Source organism: Myotis yumanensis, unplaced genomic scaffold (genome assembly GCF_028538775.1).
Source record: "Myotis yumanensis isolate MYYU_CA2020_CCGP unplaced genomic scaffold, mMyoYum1.0.hap1 SCAF_5, whole genome shotgun sequence".
In the NCBI taxonomy this organism is placed as follows: Eukaryota; Metazoa; Chordata; class Mammalia; order Chiroptera; family Vespertilionidae; genus Myotis; species Myotis yumanensis.
The window spans coordinates 32,670,793-32,684,084 of NW_027223756.1; the positions used below are offsets into that span (position 1 = coordinate 32,670,793).

At 41.6% G+C, this 13,292-nt stretch overlaps 1 protein-coding gene across 1 annotated transcript; it reads left to right on the top strand.

Moving 5' to 3' along the window:
- Positions 1 to 1,766: 1,766 nt before the first annotated feature.
- LOC139010113 (serine/threonine-protein kinase MARK2-like) lies at positions 1,767 to 9,620 on the top strand. Its single transcript, XM_070414206.1, has 5 exons — positions 1,767 to 2,343; positions 8,478 to 8,679; positions 8,994 to 9,090; positions 9,154 to 9,325; positions 9,595 to 9,620. Exons 1-5 carry the CDS (start codon positions 1,767 to 1,769, stop codon positions 9,618 to 9,620), a joined length of 1,074 nt encoding a protein of 357 aa, XP_070270307.1.
- The last annotated feature ends 3,672 nt before the right edge of the window (positions 9,621 to 13,292 follow it).

The window sequence follows — 13,292 nt, forward strand, 5'->3', positions numbered from 1 at the left end:
TGGTATTATTAACTACTAATACCACCTTTTATAAATGGATACAATTAACTCATAGACTGGCAGCTTTTGCTGAAATTCTTCCTTCTCCTTTTTGAGCTTATTCTTATCTCTGACTGGAACTTGTGAACAGCTGTCTAGAATTGATGAGATGATCCCATTTGGGTCCCAATCAGCTCAGCAGGAGAGACTGTCATGCTTAGGAGCTGAGTGTCACTGATGTAGTAAAAGTAACAAACTAAAGTGCAGTAGAGGGAAAAACTCACAGGCTAATCCCTCTAAAGATTCCCTTTACACAGAGCTGAGACTTTAGGAGGGAAATGTTAAAGTAATTATTAGAATAATAACTTATACATGTGGTTAAAACACTCAGAGTACTGAAAGTAGGGAGCTTTCTTTGAACATTAGTTTGAAACAATGTGCCAGAGGCTCCCCCTAAGTGTCCCCAAGCCTGTCTGTTCCCTCTCTGCCTCCATAAAGGGTAGAATTTGCCCCAACATATTACCTCACCCTTTGTACCCATGCAGAATGTCTTCCATCCAGAGGTTTCAGTGTTTCCACAAATGTAAATTAACAAGCCTCAGCATCACTTCTGTCCACAGAGATGGTTCATTTAAGTACCACAGAAATTCACCTAAATGGCCCTCTCGGGGTCACCTGACAAGTCCTTTGTGTCATCTGGTATTGGATATTCAAAATGCAAAACTACTTGCAGCCTCATTACGGTTCCAAATTTATTGCATCCTTAGCAAGTACCACTGGAAGGATAAATCATCTTTCATCTTGATCAAGGCTCCTACCACTTGGCCTTCCTCAGTCTCACTATGTGACCACATTCCTGGGAAGCCAGACTTCAGCCCTCCTCTTTCTTATCTTATCTGCCCCCAAACCTAAGTGAGGACAGAACATGACTGTTTTTTAAGATGTTTTAGGAATCACTTTGTTTAAATAAATAGTTGGCCATATATATTTTTATTCCCCAAACTCATTATTAATCCAGTGAACAAATATTGATTAAAAACTTACTGTGTTTCCTGCCACTCATGTGCTAGACACTGGGAACACTTCAGTCATGCTCCTCCCTTCATGGGAAGGACAGACAGTAAACAAGAATCAGCCACACTGTGGTCAGTGCTATGAAGATGACAAACGTGATGGGCTGGGTGAGGCAGGTAGGAATGGATGGACCAGGGAAGCTCACTAAGCAGGTGATATTTGAACTGAGACCTGGAGCATGAGAATAAGTCAGACTTTCCTTCCTTCCTTCCTTCCTTCCTTCCTTCCTTCCTTCCTTCCTTCCTTCCTCCCTCCCTCCCTCCCTCCCTCCCTCCCTCCCTTCCTTCTCTTCAGATTTTCATTTCTAATAAAGTATACATCAATCTTTAATATTCCGCATTATAAAAAAGCTCTTTTGTGGTCATTTTATTTTTCCCCAGAGTATAAGGATCATGGCACCAAAAAGTGAGAAAACCACTGTGGTCCATCCCCAACCATGATGAGTCCATTTCTTGCTCTGACCTCATAAGGCACCATTGTGATGCGATTCCAAGCCAATCCTATATAAGGTTCTGGCTGAGTCCAGGAAGCTGTTGGGTTGTAGTGGTTGGTTGGATTGGTTGGTAGTAGTGGATTGGCAGATTGATTGGTTGTTTCTTTTTACCTCCTCCTTCTCCTTCTCATTTTCCTCTTCCTCCTCCTCCTCTTCCTCTTCCTCCTCCTCCTGCTCCCCTCCTACCACTGATCCCCTTTAGTAGAACATTTAAATCACCATGTGTGATTTTTTTGAGGACACCTCGGTCAAAGTGGAGTGGCTGTGTGGGAACTATGCCATCCTCGATAACATCGGGAGGGGCTCCTTTGGAGAAGTGAGACTGGCCCGCCACCTCCTAACCAACAGGAAGGTGGCTGTGAAAATAGTCAACTGTGAAGATCCCGCAGACATGGCCGAAGAGATTTACTGTCTGAAAGAATTAAACCACCCGAACATCATAAAATTGTTCGAAGTGGTCAACACCAACAACCAGGTATACATGTTTATGGAGTATGCCTATTCAGGTACTTTATATCAACATCTAAAGAGGTGGGGTCCTTTATCGGAGGAGGCAGCACGAGCCCCATTCCGGCAGCTTCTGTCGGCTGTCCACTACTGTCACCAGAAACATATTGTCCACCGGGACATAAAACCCGAAAATCTCCTGGACATGGGGTTGAATATAAAACTGGCTGACTTCGGACTTAGTGCTGTGTTTATGGATGAAAAACTCACGTTTTGTGGCACTCCCAACTATAAGGCCCCAGAATTGTTCAGGCTGGAACTTTACGAGGGCCCGAAGGTAGATGTGTGGAGTATGGGGGTCGTGCTCTATAAGATGCTGACTGGAGTACGTCCGTTTGTGGGCAAAACCTTAGAACAACTCAGGGAGCACATCTTGAGCGGGGACTTTTCTATTCCGTCTTTTCTATCTGTACCGTGCCACACACTGTTAAATGTAGAGGGCCGCCTGGGAGGCACCTAGGCATTTCCTTATTATTGTCAGCTGAACTCAGAGCATAGGCAGCCACGCCCTGGGAACATGCTTCCCCAATAAGGCTGGACATGTTAATCAGGCAGGGGCAGAACTAGATATGTAAATCTAGGCCTTAAAAATAAACCTGCTGTGTGGCTCAGCTGCTTCGCCGCCTCTCCATCAGAGAGGATGGCGCCCACCTGGCCCCAGCTTAAAATCTATTTCTGCATCTTGGTCTTTCTTTAATTTCTTAATCCCCAGCTCCTCCGCTCAAGAACCTGTCGTTTTCCCGTGCGGGTCGCAGGAAACAGAAACAGCCCACCACATTTGGCGCGCCAAACAGGGATTGAGTAAGGAGGCAAGAGAAGAAAGCGAGGGGGTCGCTCCTAGAAGTGTGCACACGACAGATTGAAGGTAAGGAGTGTATTGTGTGAATTGAATCAACCGGGTGTAAAATATGGGTAATTCAGAGTCTCGGGAAAGAGATCTCTACTCTCAAATACTTATAAGTATGCTTTAAACTATGCTCTGTTAATTGTAGTCATATTCTTGATTTCTTTCTTAAGCTTTGTTGATGAAACCTGGGAAAAAGTTAGAAAGCAGTTGTGTGACCAATACTCAGCAAAAAGTCCAGAGAAAATTCCTATTTTAATTGGCGATGGCCTTGATTCAGCACAGGAGAGTTTAAGAATGTCTAAGTGGGGTGCTGCCACGGCCTTACAGCCTGGAGTGGAAGGGTGCGAGTCTCTAAGAATACCATCTGCACCTCCTGCCTCCACGTGTAAACTATTTGTAACCAAGTAGAAAAAGATTAAAGGAATTTCTCAGCAACTGCCAATGATTCTTTATCTTAAAAAATCTTTTCTTTCCTTGAAAAATAAAAATAAATAAAAATTGAAAAATAAATAAAATAAAAAGAGTAAATGCCAGACCATTACTGAATCTTCCCCCTAAGAAACAAGGAGGTGGAGGAAGACCACGTGGCCATCCAATATGGACGCCACTTCTTCGCCTTATCTTCGCCATCTTTATCCTTTTTTCCAGCTAATGACTTAAAGCTTTTACAAATTCATAAATGTATCCGGGATTTCTGTGCACATGTAAAGGGAAAAGGCCAGTTTAAAAACGAGTGCGCATAGTTTTGAGCTGAACTTGACCTTTTGCTGTGTACAGAATAAAAACCCGAGACTGTTTTGGCCTTAAAAATGGCAGAGATGAACCTAAGAAAGAAATACAGGCTGGTTTCCCAAGGCGATTTAAAATAGCTCTTTTGAAATTTCTCACCCTGAGGCAAGTACCACCAGGAAGTTGATAGTCAAGTTTACATGTGAATAGCCATGGGTTCACTTCTTAACTTCCCCAGCAGGAAAATTGTGACCATTTTGAAATTTAGCAGCCATGCCAGGCTTATTGGCTGGAAACTTAAAACTTTTAAGTTCAAATCATCTAAAAATATTGAGATTTATAATACTAAAATGTTGATCTGAGTATGCCTAGTATGAAGTCTAGATGATAAATGTTAATCTATTAATTGAAAATGCCTTATATTTTATTTGAAATGTATCCTTAAATGTAAAAGTATTGATCTGAAAAACGCTAAGTATTTAATTTGCTACCTAAGATTTAAAGCTCTGAAAGTTTAAGGTCTCATTTCTTGCCATTAAAAAGTTTAAAGCTACACCCTTTTTTTAATGGAGGGAGTGGTAGACACGCCCTTACCCTAGCATTCAGGTAATCCAATTCCCGACAGCAGCCATCTTTTGGAATGTTAATTTGCATTTCAATGGCTACACCTTTTGCTAGCCGACCTTCCTAGAAAAGGTCAAGCGGCCAAAAGTTGGTTCCTTTGAAATCAGCTTTCCACCAGTAGTCATTTTTTAATACAAGTTTACTTCTCAGTTTCCCCAGGCAGGGCAGAAAAAACATGGTTTAAAGTTAATTATTAGATTTTAAAATTTATTCTTAAAAATATAAAAATGTAGTTAATCAAAGAACTGCTAATATTTGACTTGTAAGCTCTGAAAGTTCAAAGTGCAAATTGAATCGGGAGAAACTAATTAAATATCTAAGGTATAACTTGTTTTTTAAAAATAAAATGTGTTTTCTCTTAAATAATTAGAAATTCTAAATATGTTACTTCTTGGTCTTATTTAAAAAAGAAAATTTTATGATCTCAACTGAAAATTTTTTAATACAAAAACAAGTTTAAATTTGATTGATATTCTTTAAGATAATTATAAAGGGTACAAAAAGCTAATGAGATTTCTGTTTGTCTACAATATAATGTTGGTCATCTATCTTTTAGGGATCTTGGTTTGCTCTGTCAAAAGAAAACAGTGTAGACAGCCACCATTTTGGGCTGCGTGACTTAGCAGCTGCCATGTCAGCCACATGGCCTGCCGCTCCCCTGGGAGCCGCCATCTTAAAACAGCAAAGGCCCCTCCCTCTGATTTAGTCAATCACAGAAGGAGTGTCTGCTCACTGAGGCACGCTAGAATTTCAGGGGTAGAGCTTTAAGGTGGTGTTTTACTACAAAAATGCGAATGAGGCATAAAGTATGCTTGCCTCTCAGATTTATTTAATACTATTTTTAAGAAGATATTTTTAATGCTTAATAAAGTTAGCAATCACGGTCTTAATATAATTTAAGTGATATGATAGACCAATGTTTTAAGCAGTTGGCTTTATAAGGGCCGACAATAAAGCTCGTATTCCCTTAAAAGGCTAAGTCATTTTTCTACTCTCTTAAATCTAGAAAACCCTACTTTCCTTAAACTAAGGACAATTAGAGGTTATATGTTCCCTCCCTAAACAAAAGTTAAATAGCTTATATCAAAGTATTTAAAAGGAACTGATAGCAGTAATCCAATTTCTGTGATCCCAACCGAAATTTTAAAACCAGTTTAAATTTAATTGATCTCTTAATAATTATAAGAAATATATATAGAGTTGATAGTCTTTCAAGTTGGATTTCAAAACTATAACCAAGAAATGACTTTGAGAAATTTCACGGGCCCTGAAATGTTTTCAAAAGTTTATTCTCTCTTTTTAAAGGATTTTTTAATTTAACCAAATTTAATATACTTGAAATCACATGGAAAGCTTTATCAAATAAAAATTAATAAATATATATTTTAAGTTTTTGCCTCTAGAAAGGGCAAAACAAGTTATTTTGTTTAATATTTCTTAAAATACAGCAGTGGAATTTAAGATGTAATTTGAAATAACAAAAGCTCCTTGTTACTGCATTTTAAAAATCAGGCTGGAGGTGGGGCAGAGTTTGTCCCTTGTGTATCAGAAGTATACTAAACACTAAATTTACTTGCTTTGCCTTTTTTTTTTAAAAAAAAAAAATACTTACTTAAATTACTATCCTTGTAAGCAATTGAATCCTAGTAAAAGGCACATTTTTCCTTTACCTGGGAGGGACAGCACGACTATCCCAAGGTCAGAGGGCTCCAGTTAACATGTCGGCTCCATGTTCTGGAGACCCAAAACTGTAATTTAGATAACATGCCTAAGTTTAACCTGGGTTACCCGAGGACTCTAGATAATGTGTTTACCCAAAACTGTAATTTAGATAGCATACTGTCTCTGCTTCTGTAAATTTCTTTTTTTTTTTTTTGAAAACTAGGTTCCTTATTCCAAACCTTGAGTTTAAAATTAAGTTGTCATGACCTAGGGCAAAGAATATTCTTACATGGTATAATTCTACAAGTTTCATTAATAGTTTTGATGCTTTAAAACGGTATATTGTGCATTTATCCCAAACAAACTTACAAATTAATTCTACATGAAAGGATTTATTCCCTCCTGGGAAGGCACTTAAACATTCTGTATTGACCTCTCTTGAACTTTTTTTTTGCCAAGAGGATTCCAATTGTCTGCAACTGTTATCTGAGCTCTCCGTTCAAACTGAGATCATGAAAAGCTGGTACCATGGATCTGTCTCTTGCCCAATGGCGTAAGCTGGGCCCTCTCTGGAGAAGAAACCTGGGTTCCCTATGATCAATGCCGGGGCCCGCCAGCAGGCAAGGGGGGATCCAAAGGCAATTGCTGGGCATGGAGGCCAGAGGGACATAGACTACCAAGGAGACAGAACTGAATCTCACATCACCCTACTTGGCCCAGAGAGTACGGCTGGTAGTCAATGACGGGTAAGACCCCACAGGGTGGGGCGACCTAAGACAGGCACAGTCGGGGGGGGCCAGTAGGAGAAAACTTGGGGTTCAACAGAGGTGGGGCACAGATCCTCACCCCCCCAATGGTGCAGGGGCTTGAACACTCGCCCCTTCTGAGGAAGGTCTCCTGCCCTTATGGCTGGCTTCTTGCTTCCCATGCCCAGCCCAGATCAGGAACCAAATAACAGAAGAGACTTGGTCCAGCTGAAAATGATACCCAGAAAAACGAAGGCTTAGTTAACAGACCCTAAATTTAAATCTAGCCTAACAACAGGAATGCTTAAGCCTCCTCAAGGACGTAAAGTGATCCTTTCAATTAATATTCACAGTGCAAATTAAGATTATTGTTAAAATATTAAATTTGACAGTAAAATAGTTGTCAAGTTTTCAAATTAAATTTGGCTAATTTGAAATAAGTAATTATTCAAAAGGTATTAACCAAAATTTTCATTTCGTGATAAAATTAACATGCTATGAACCTAAAGCAGTCATATTTTTGTGCAAGAAGTTGGAATTTAAAGTTATCTAGACTGCATTGTAAATTTTCCAAAAATCCTCCTAATAATTAAATAAAAAAGGGGGGATAGTGGAAAAATACCATGTAAAGAAAAATATCCTATAACTAAATTACATTTAGATAAAATTTTTCATTTAATGCTAACAGCAAGACACCCAGAAAAAACACATGAGATCAGGGAAAGCCAGGAGAAGATCATTTTAAAGAAAAGACCCCAAGCAAGGTTTTCCCTTTAACCTTTGGTCGAGAATATGTTTGTATATTTCAGAAGAACAGCTCCCAGACCATGTGGATTCCTGCAACAACAGATCCCAACTGATCAGATTGCTCCAGCCACAAAAACAGGAAAGACAGTTCAAAGATGGAGACGGTGAGGACGCCTTGTCATGATAGCAGTCAGCACCTGTGCATTGCTGCAGGTTGCCCAGGACCAAGAGCAAGGAAGAAGGAGCAATGCAGCCAATTCAGGTGCCAGAGCGTTACATCCGTCACCACAATGGACTCAGACAAGCTCCTGTGTCCATTCACTCTAAAGGACTAAATACTGCCCTAATGACAGCAAAGGGGAAGAAGAAAACTGAAAGATGCAAGGGACTGTTGTGCCAATATGGAGTCATCTGAAAAGGTTAACGACTGAAGCGCAACAGATTGGCATCTGTTAGCTGCCAGTCTTCTGCAGTCTTGCGCAGCCAAGTCCAAGGACTCTGAGTAAATATACACCAGCAGCAAAAGAGACTTTTCTTTTCATTTAGTAGCAAAAATGTTAATATGTCCATAGTTCTGATTTCTCATATTGTTGTTTTGCATTGGCATTGTTTTGTTAATATTTAATAGCCAGTTTTGTTCTTAACGTTCAAATTTTGAAAATGATAACATGTATGTAGTTTAGTTTTTGCATTTGTATTGTTTACAATTGTTTTAATTCTAGAGCCCTACTATTAACGTTTAAAATTTTACTTTTATTATAGTAGCTTAAAAAACAAAAACGGGGGAGATGTAGAGGGCCGCCTGGGAGGCACCTAGGCATTTTCTTATTATTGTCAGCTGAACTCAGAGCATAGGCAGCCACGCCCTGGGAACATGCTTCCCCAATAAGGCTGGACATGTTAATCAGGCAGGGGCGGAACTAGATATGTAAATCTAGGCCTTAAAAATAAACCTGCTGTGTGGCTCAGCTGCTTCGCCGCCTCTCCATCAGAGAGGATGGCGCCCACCTGGCCCCAGCTTAAAATCTATTTCTGCATCTTGGTCTTTCTTTAATTTCTTAATCCCCAGCTCCTCCGCTCAAGAACCTGTCGTTTTCCCGTGCGGGTCGCGGTAAACAGAAACAGCCCACCACATTAAAGACCATGATCAACATCGACCCCGGCCGAAGCCCCACCCTCAGAGTGATTATACAAGATGTTTGGGTCAATACTGGGGAGGCAGAGGAAATGACACCCTACATCGAACCATCCTCTACTAACTTAGACCCCAGGTAACTCAAATCATGAGAACACTGGGGTATGAACAGGAGGAAATAGAATCATCCCTGACAGAGAGAAAATTTAATAGCATCATGGGCACTTATCGCATCTTAAATATGAAACTTACCATCGGTAGCCGAACAATAAAAGTAAGTCCCATATCCTCCTCTGACTCCAACAGAACACTCTGTACAACCCAGGGGACTTGGGGATCATGGAAGAAAAGCAGAGAACCTCGGAATCCACCACCGAGCCCAGAGTTCAATGTGTCCACCACCATACCACCAGGGGCCCTGGATTGGAGTATTGCCACCCCTCCCATTAGAGTGGAGGTGAAGAGGATCGTCGTCCAGAAAGGCAGTGAGCACTTGGAGAACACCAGCCAGGCTGCCAGTGCCCACTTGGAGAACATCAGCCAGACTGCCAGTGCGCACTTGGAGAACACCAGCCAGGCTGCCAGCGCGCACTTGGAGAACATCAGCCAGGCTGCCAGCGCGCACTTGGAGAACATCAGCCAGGCTGCCAGCACGCACTTGGAGAACATCAGCCAGTCTGCCAGCGCGCACTTGGAGAACATCAGCCAGGCTGCCAGCGCGCACTCGGAGAACACCAGCCAGGCTGCCAGTGCGCACTTGGAGAACATCAGCCAGGCTGCCAGTGCGCACTCGGAGAACATCAGCCAGGCTGCCAGTGCGCACTTGGAGAACATCAGCCAGGCTGCCAGTGCGCACTTGGAGAACATCAGCCAGGCTGCCAGTGCGCACTTGGAGAACATCAGCCAGGCTGCCAGTGCGCACTTGGAGAACATCAGCCAGGGTGGCAGTGCACACTTGGAGAGTACTAGCCAGCCAGACACCAGGGACTTAAAGAATCAGAAACTGAGGCCAGCTCTCCAAGGTGACAATAAGGTTTCCCCTGCCACCCAGAGCAGCAGCAGCCCCAGAAGCTGTAGTGGAGGCACAGAGGTGAGAACCACTACCAACGGCCAAGCTGGGCCATCTTGTGAAGACAACCTGCAGTCTTCCTCTGATCATACCCAGCCCCGAAAAGGGATGGCAAGAAGGGTTTTAGGATTTTTGAAAAGATTCCTGTGTTGCACAGGGGAAACTAAAAAGCCACGTGTAAAAATTACACGGGTGGTACCTATATAATGTTAAAGCGTTGAGTGTCGGTGGCCACACTTCACCCAGCCACCATGAGGACAAGAGAGTTCACTCGGCCAGAGAGTGAGGAGAAGACAGGGAGCTCAGCAAAACAATGAGCGGGACAGTTCACCACCGATCACTGGCCAGAACCTGAGGAAAGAACAGTTAACCACAACTCACTGGGCCAAACGCAAGGGGAGGTCAGTTCCCCACCGCTCTCGGGCCTGAAACTGAGGGGAGCTCAGTTCCCCACCCCACACCAACCAGAACCTGAGGGGAGCTCAGTTCCCACCGCTCACCAGCCTGAACCTGAGGGGAGCTCAGGTCCCACCGCTCACCAGCCTGAACCTGAGGGGAGCTCAGTTAACCACCGCTCACCAGTCTGAACCTGAAGGGAGCTCAGTTAACCACTGCTCACCAGCCTGAACCTGAGGGGAGCTCAGTTCCCACCACTCACTGGCCTGAACCTGAGGGGAGGTCAGTTAACCACCGGGCAGGTGAGGGAGGAATCAGAGGCAGAGCAGCATCAAACAGACTGTCAAACTACAGTGGGAAGGCCAGGGAGGGTTGGGGGGAGGTGGGGTAAGAGATCAATTGAAGGACTTGTATGCATGCATATAAGCATAACCAATGGACACAAGATACTAGGGGCTAGGGAAAGCTGGGGAAAGGTCAAGGGTTGGGGGGGGAGGAGACATATGTAATACTCTTTGTAATACTTTACGCAATAAAACAAAATTTAAAAAAAATCAACCGAAGGACTTGTATGCATGCATCTAATCATAACCAATGGACACAGACATAGGAGGGGTGAGGGCATGTCCTGAGAGGTGGGAGAAAGCAGGGAGAAGTCAATGGGGGAAAAAGGAGACATATGTAATACTTTCAACAATAAAGAATTTAAAATATATATTTAAAATTTTGTCCAAACCACAGAATTCTGCATAATTTATATAAGTATTTAATCTTTTTTTATTAGGCCAATAAAATATTGTATCTTAGTAATGCCGTCCAAAGGCTGAAATTTACCACACATAATACACAGACCACATACCACATAAAGACCATACACATAAAGACCATAACATAACTCGAATTCATAATTTTTGCAGAGAAAACTCAAGAATTTTTTTCTCAACAATGAATTTCCATACCTCATGCATTCTATAATCACAACCATGTAATTTCTCCCAACCTAATTTGAACTTTTAACTCTTAGAAACCTCAATTTCCAATAATAACCAAAATAAAATAAGTGACCAGCATTCCTTAGATTGACATTTATGATCACATTTAAAACACACTCTCAAAAGGACACACATGTAATACCCTTTGTAATACTTTTAGCAAAAAATAAAAATTAAAAAAAAAACACACTCTCACTTTCAAGAAACACACCTTGAAGCACAACACAAGGCATTTTATCAATAGCTCAAATCCATTTTACAGAACTTCGGCAATAAAGACAAAAGCAGGTGAATTTACAGACTTATCTAGCAATCAATGTTTCAGTATTTCATGTTATTTCAAATTATCTAGAAATTCAATAACCTTAATTAAAATTCACGAATTTAGAAAGGAATAGTTGAAGTAAGTTAAAAGTGATTTGTTTAGGTGACTATCTTCCAGAGATTTGTATTTCTTAAAAAAAATAGCCCAGACCAGAGTTCCTGGTATTTGCATTACAAAGGTCCTGGGACTTTGGAAAGCCAATTATCTATGAGCATTCTGAGCTGAATAGGGGAGGTTTGGGGGAATGTAAAAGGATTTAGTGGGCTTTGATTTTCTGGAGCCACACACCTCTGACCCTGTAAAGAATGCATAGCAAAACAAGGACAGCACTTTTTAATTCCTCAAGGATTGGCAGATGTTGGCAAATGACTAACAAATTCACCCATTTTGAAATGTTTCCATTTGAGTTATCTTTTTCTCCGAGCAGCGGTTCTCAACCTGTGGGTCGAGACCCCTTTGGAGGTCGAACGACCCTTTCACAGGGGTCGCCTAAGACCATCGGAAAACACATATATAATTACATATTGTTTTTGTGATTAATCACTATGCTTTAATTATGTTCAATTTGTAACAATGAAAATACATCCTGCATATCAGATATTTACATTACAATTCATAACAGTAGAAAATTACAGTTATGAAGTAGCAACGAAAATAATTTTATGGTTGGGGGTCACCACAACTTGAGGAACTGTACTAAAGGATCACGGCATTAGGAAGGTTGAGAACCACTGTCTCCGAGGCTCTGTAGCAATTACAGAGAGATCTAGTTCACAGGTAGCATAGAGCTGAGTGCCATTTCTGACTCAGAACAGTTTGCATGTATAGAAAAGACAACTGATCTAAGAAGGCCTCATTCTCCATTTACTTTCCTGGGAATGTGAAGAAAAGTTTAGCTGCAGGGTAGCACCCCACTTAATGGTGCCATTAACTGGCCAAACCTTTCCATTGTTCACTTTATAGTGGGGCCAGGCTATGTTGCAAAAGAAGATTAGCCTTTTTTCTTGAGGGACCCCGAGTCAAATTTCTCCCAGTTGAAGAGTTTGTACCCCAAAAGAAAAGGAGACTCTCAAGGCCCTGTGGCCTGGTTCCCCAACTACAGAGGCATGTGTAGCAAGCTGAGAGTTAGGCATCTCTGCAAGTCTATGACCTGTTTGGGCCATTCTGAGTAGGGCAGGTCCCATATTAATCATTCTCTCAGGCTCTCATGGAAGTTAATAATGAAGAAAAAATGGTCAGTTTCAAGATTAGTTTCCTCTTGGGAGGTTCCTTCAAAATCATTTTCCCTTTTTGGTTTAGTATCTGGCTCATTAGTTCTAAATACATATTACCCTTCTGGAAAAAAAATGTGGGCATCACTGATTTTAAAATCCTCTCCCTATCAGGTGAATTGGGGACAATTTGACCAGTAAAATATATGTTGCCCCTTAACATGCCCTAGTTGAAAGGGGACAGGTTCTGATTTTAAAACAGCCGTTGGTTGCTTAGATACCCCTACCATTTGTACAGAAGCTTTACTCTAAGGGAGAGAGAAACTTAGATGGGTAGGGTTAATAACAGATAAAGTAGCCCCGGTATCTATGAGGGTCTTAGCAATGTTCCCTTTGTAATAATTTCAATTTCTCCTAAAATATTAGAAAGGAGAAGGGGAAAATACCCTCTTATCGTCCTGGAGCAGCCCTATGTTTGCTTCTGTTTTCTCTTTGTAACTCACACTTCAGGGTTTTTTAAAAATAATCTTTCTTATGATGACCTCGCTTTTTACAGCAAAAGACTCTTCTACAGTTTCCCAGCACACCTTATTTAAGCAATTCTGTTGTCTTGCTCTCAGAAACCAGTAGGTGTGTTCATTGGAATCGGTCAGAATAGCCAGGATTACATGTTCTAACAGTTAAAATTTGTGAAATCATCAGGGTCTTGGATAAAGTCGGGAACAATTGCTGGTTCCTCTCTAGCTGAGACCGGCT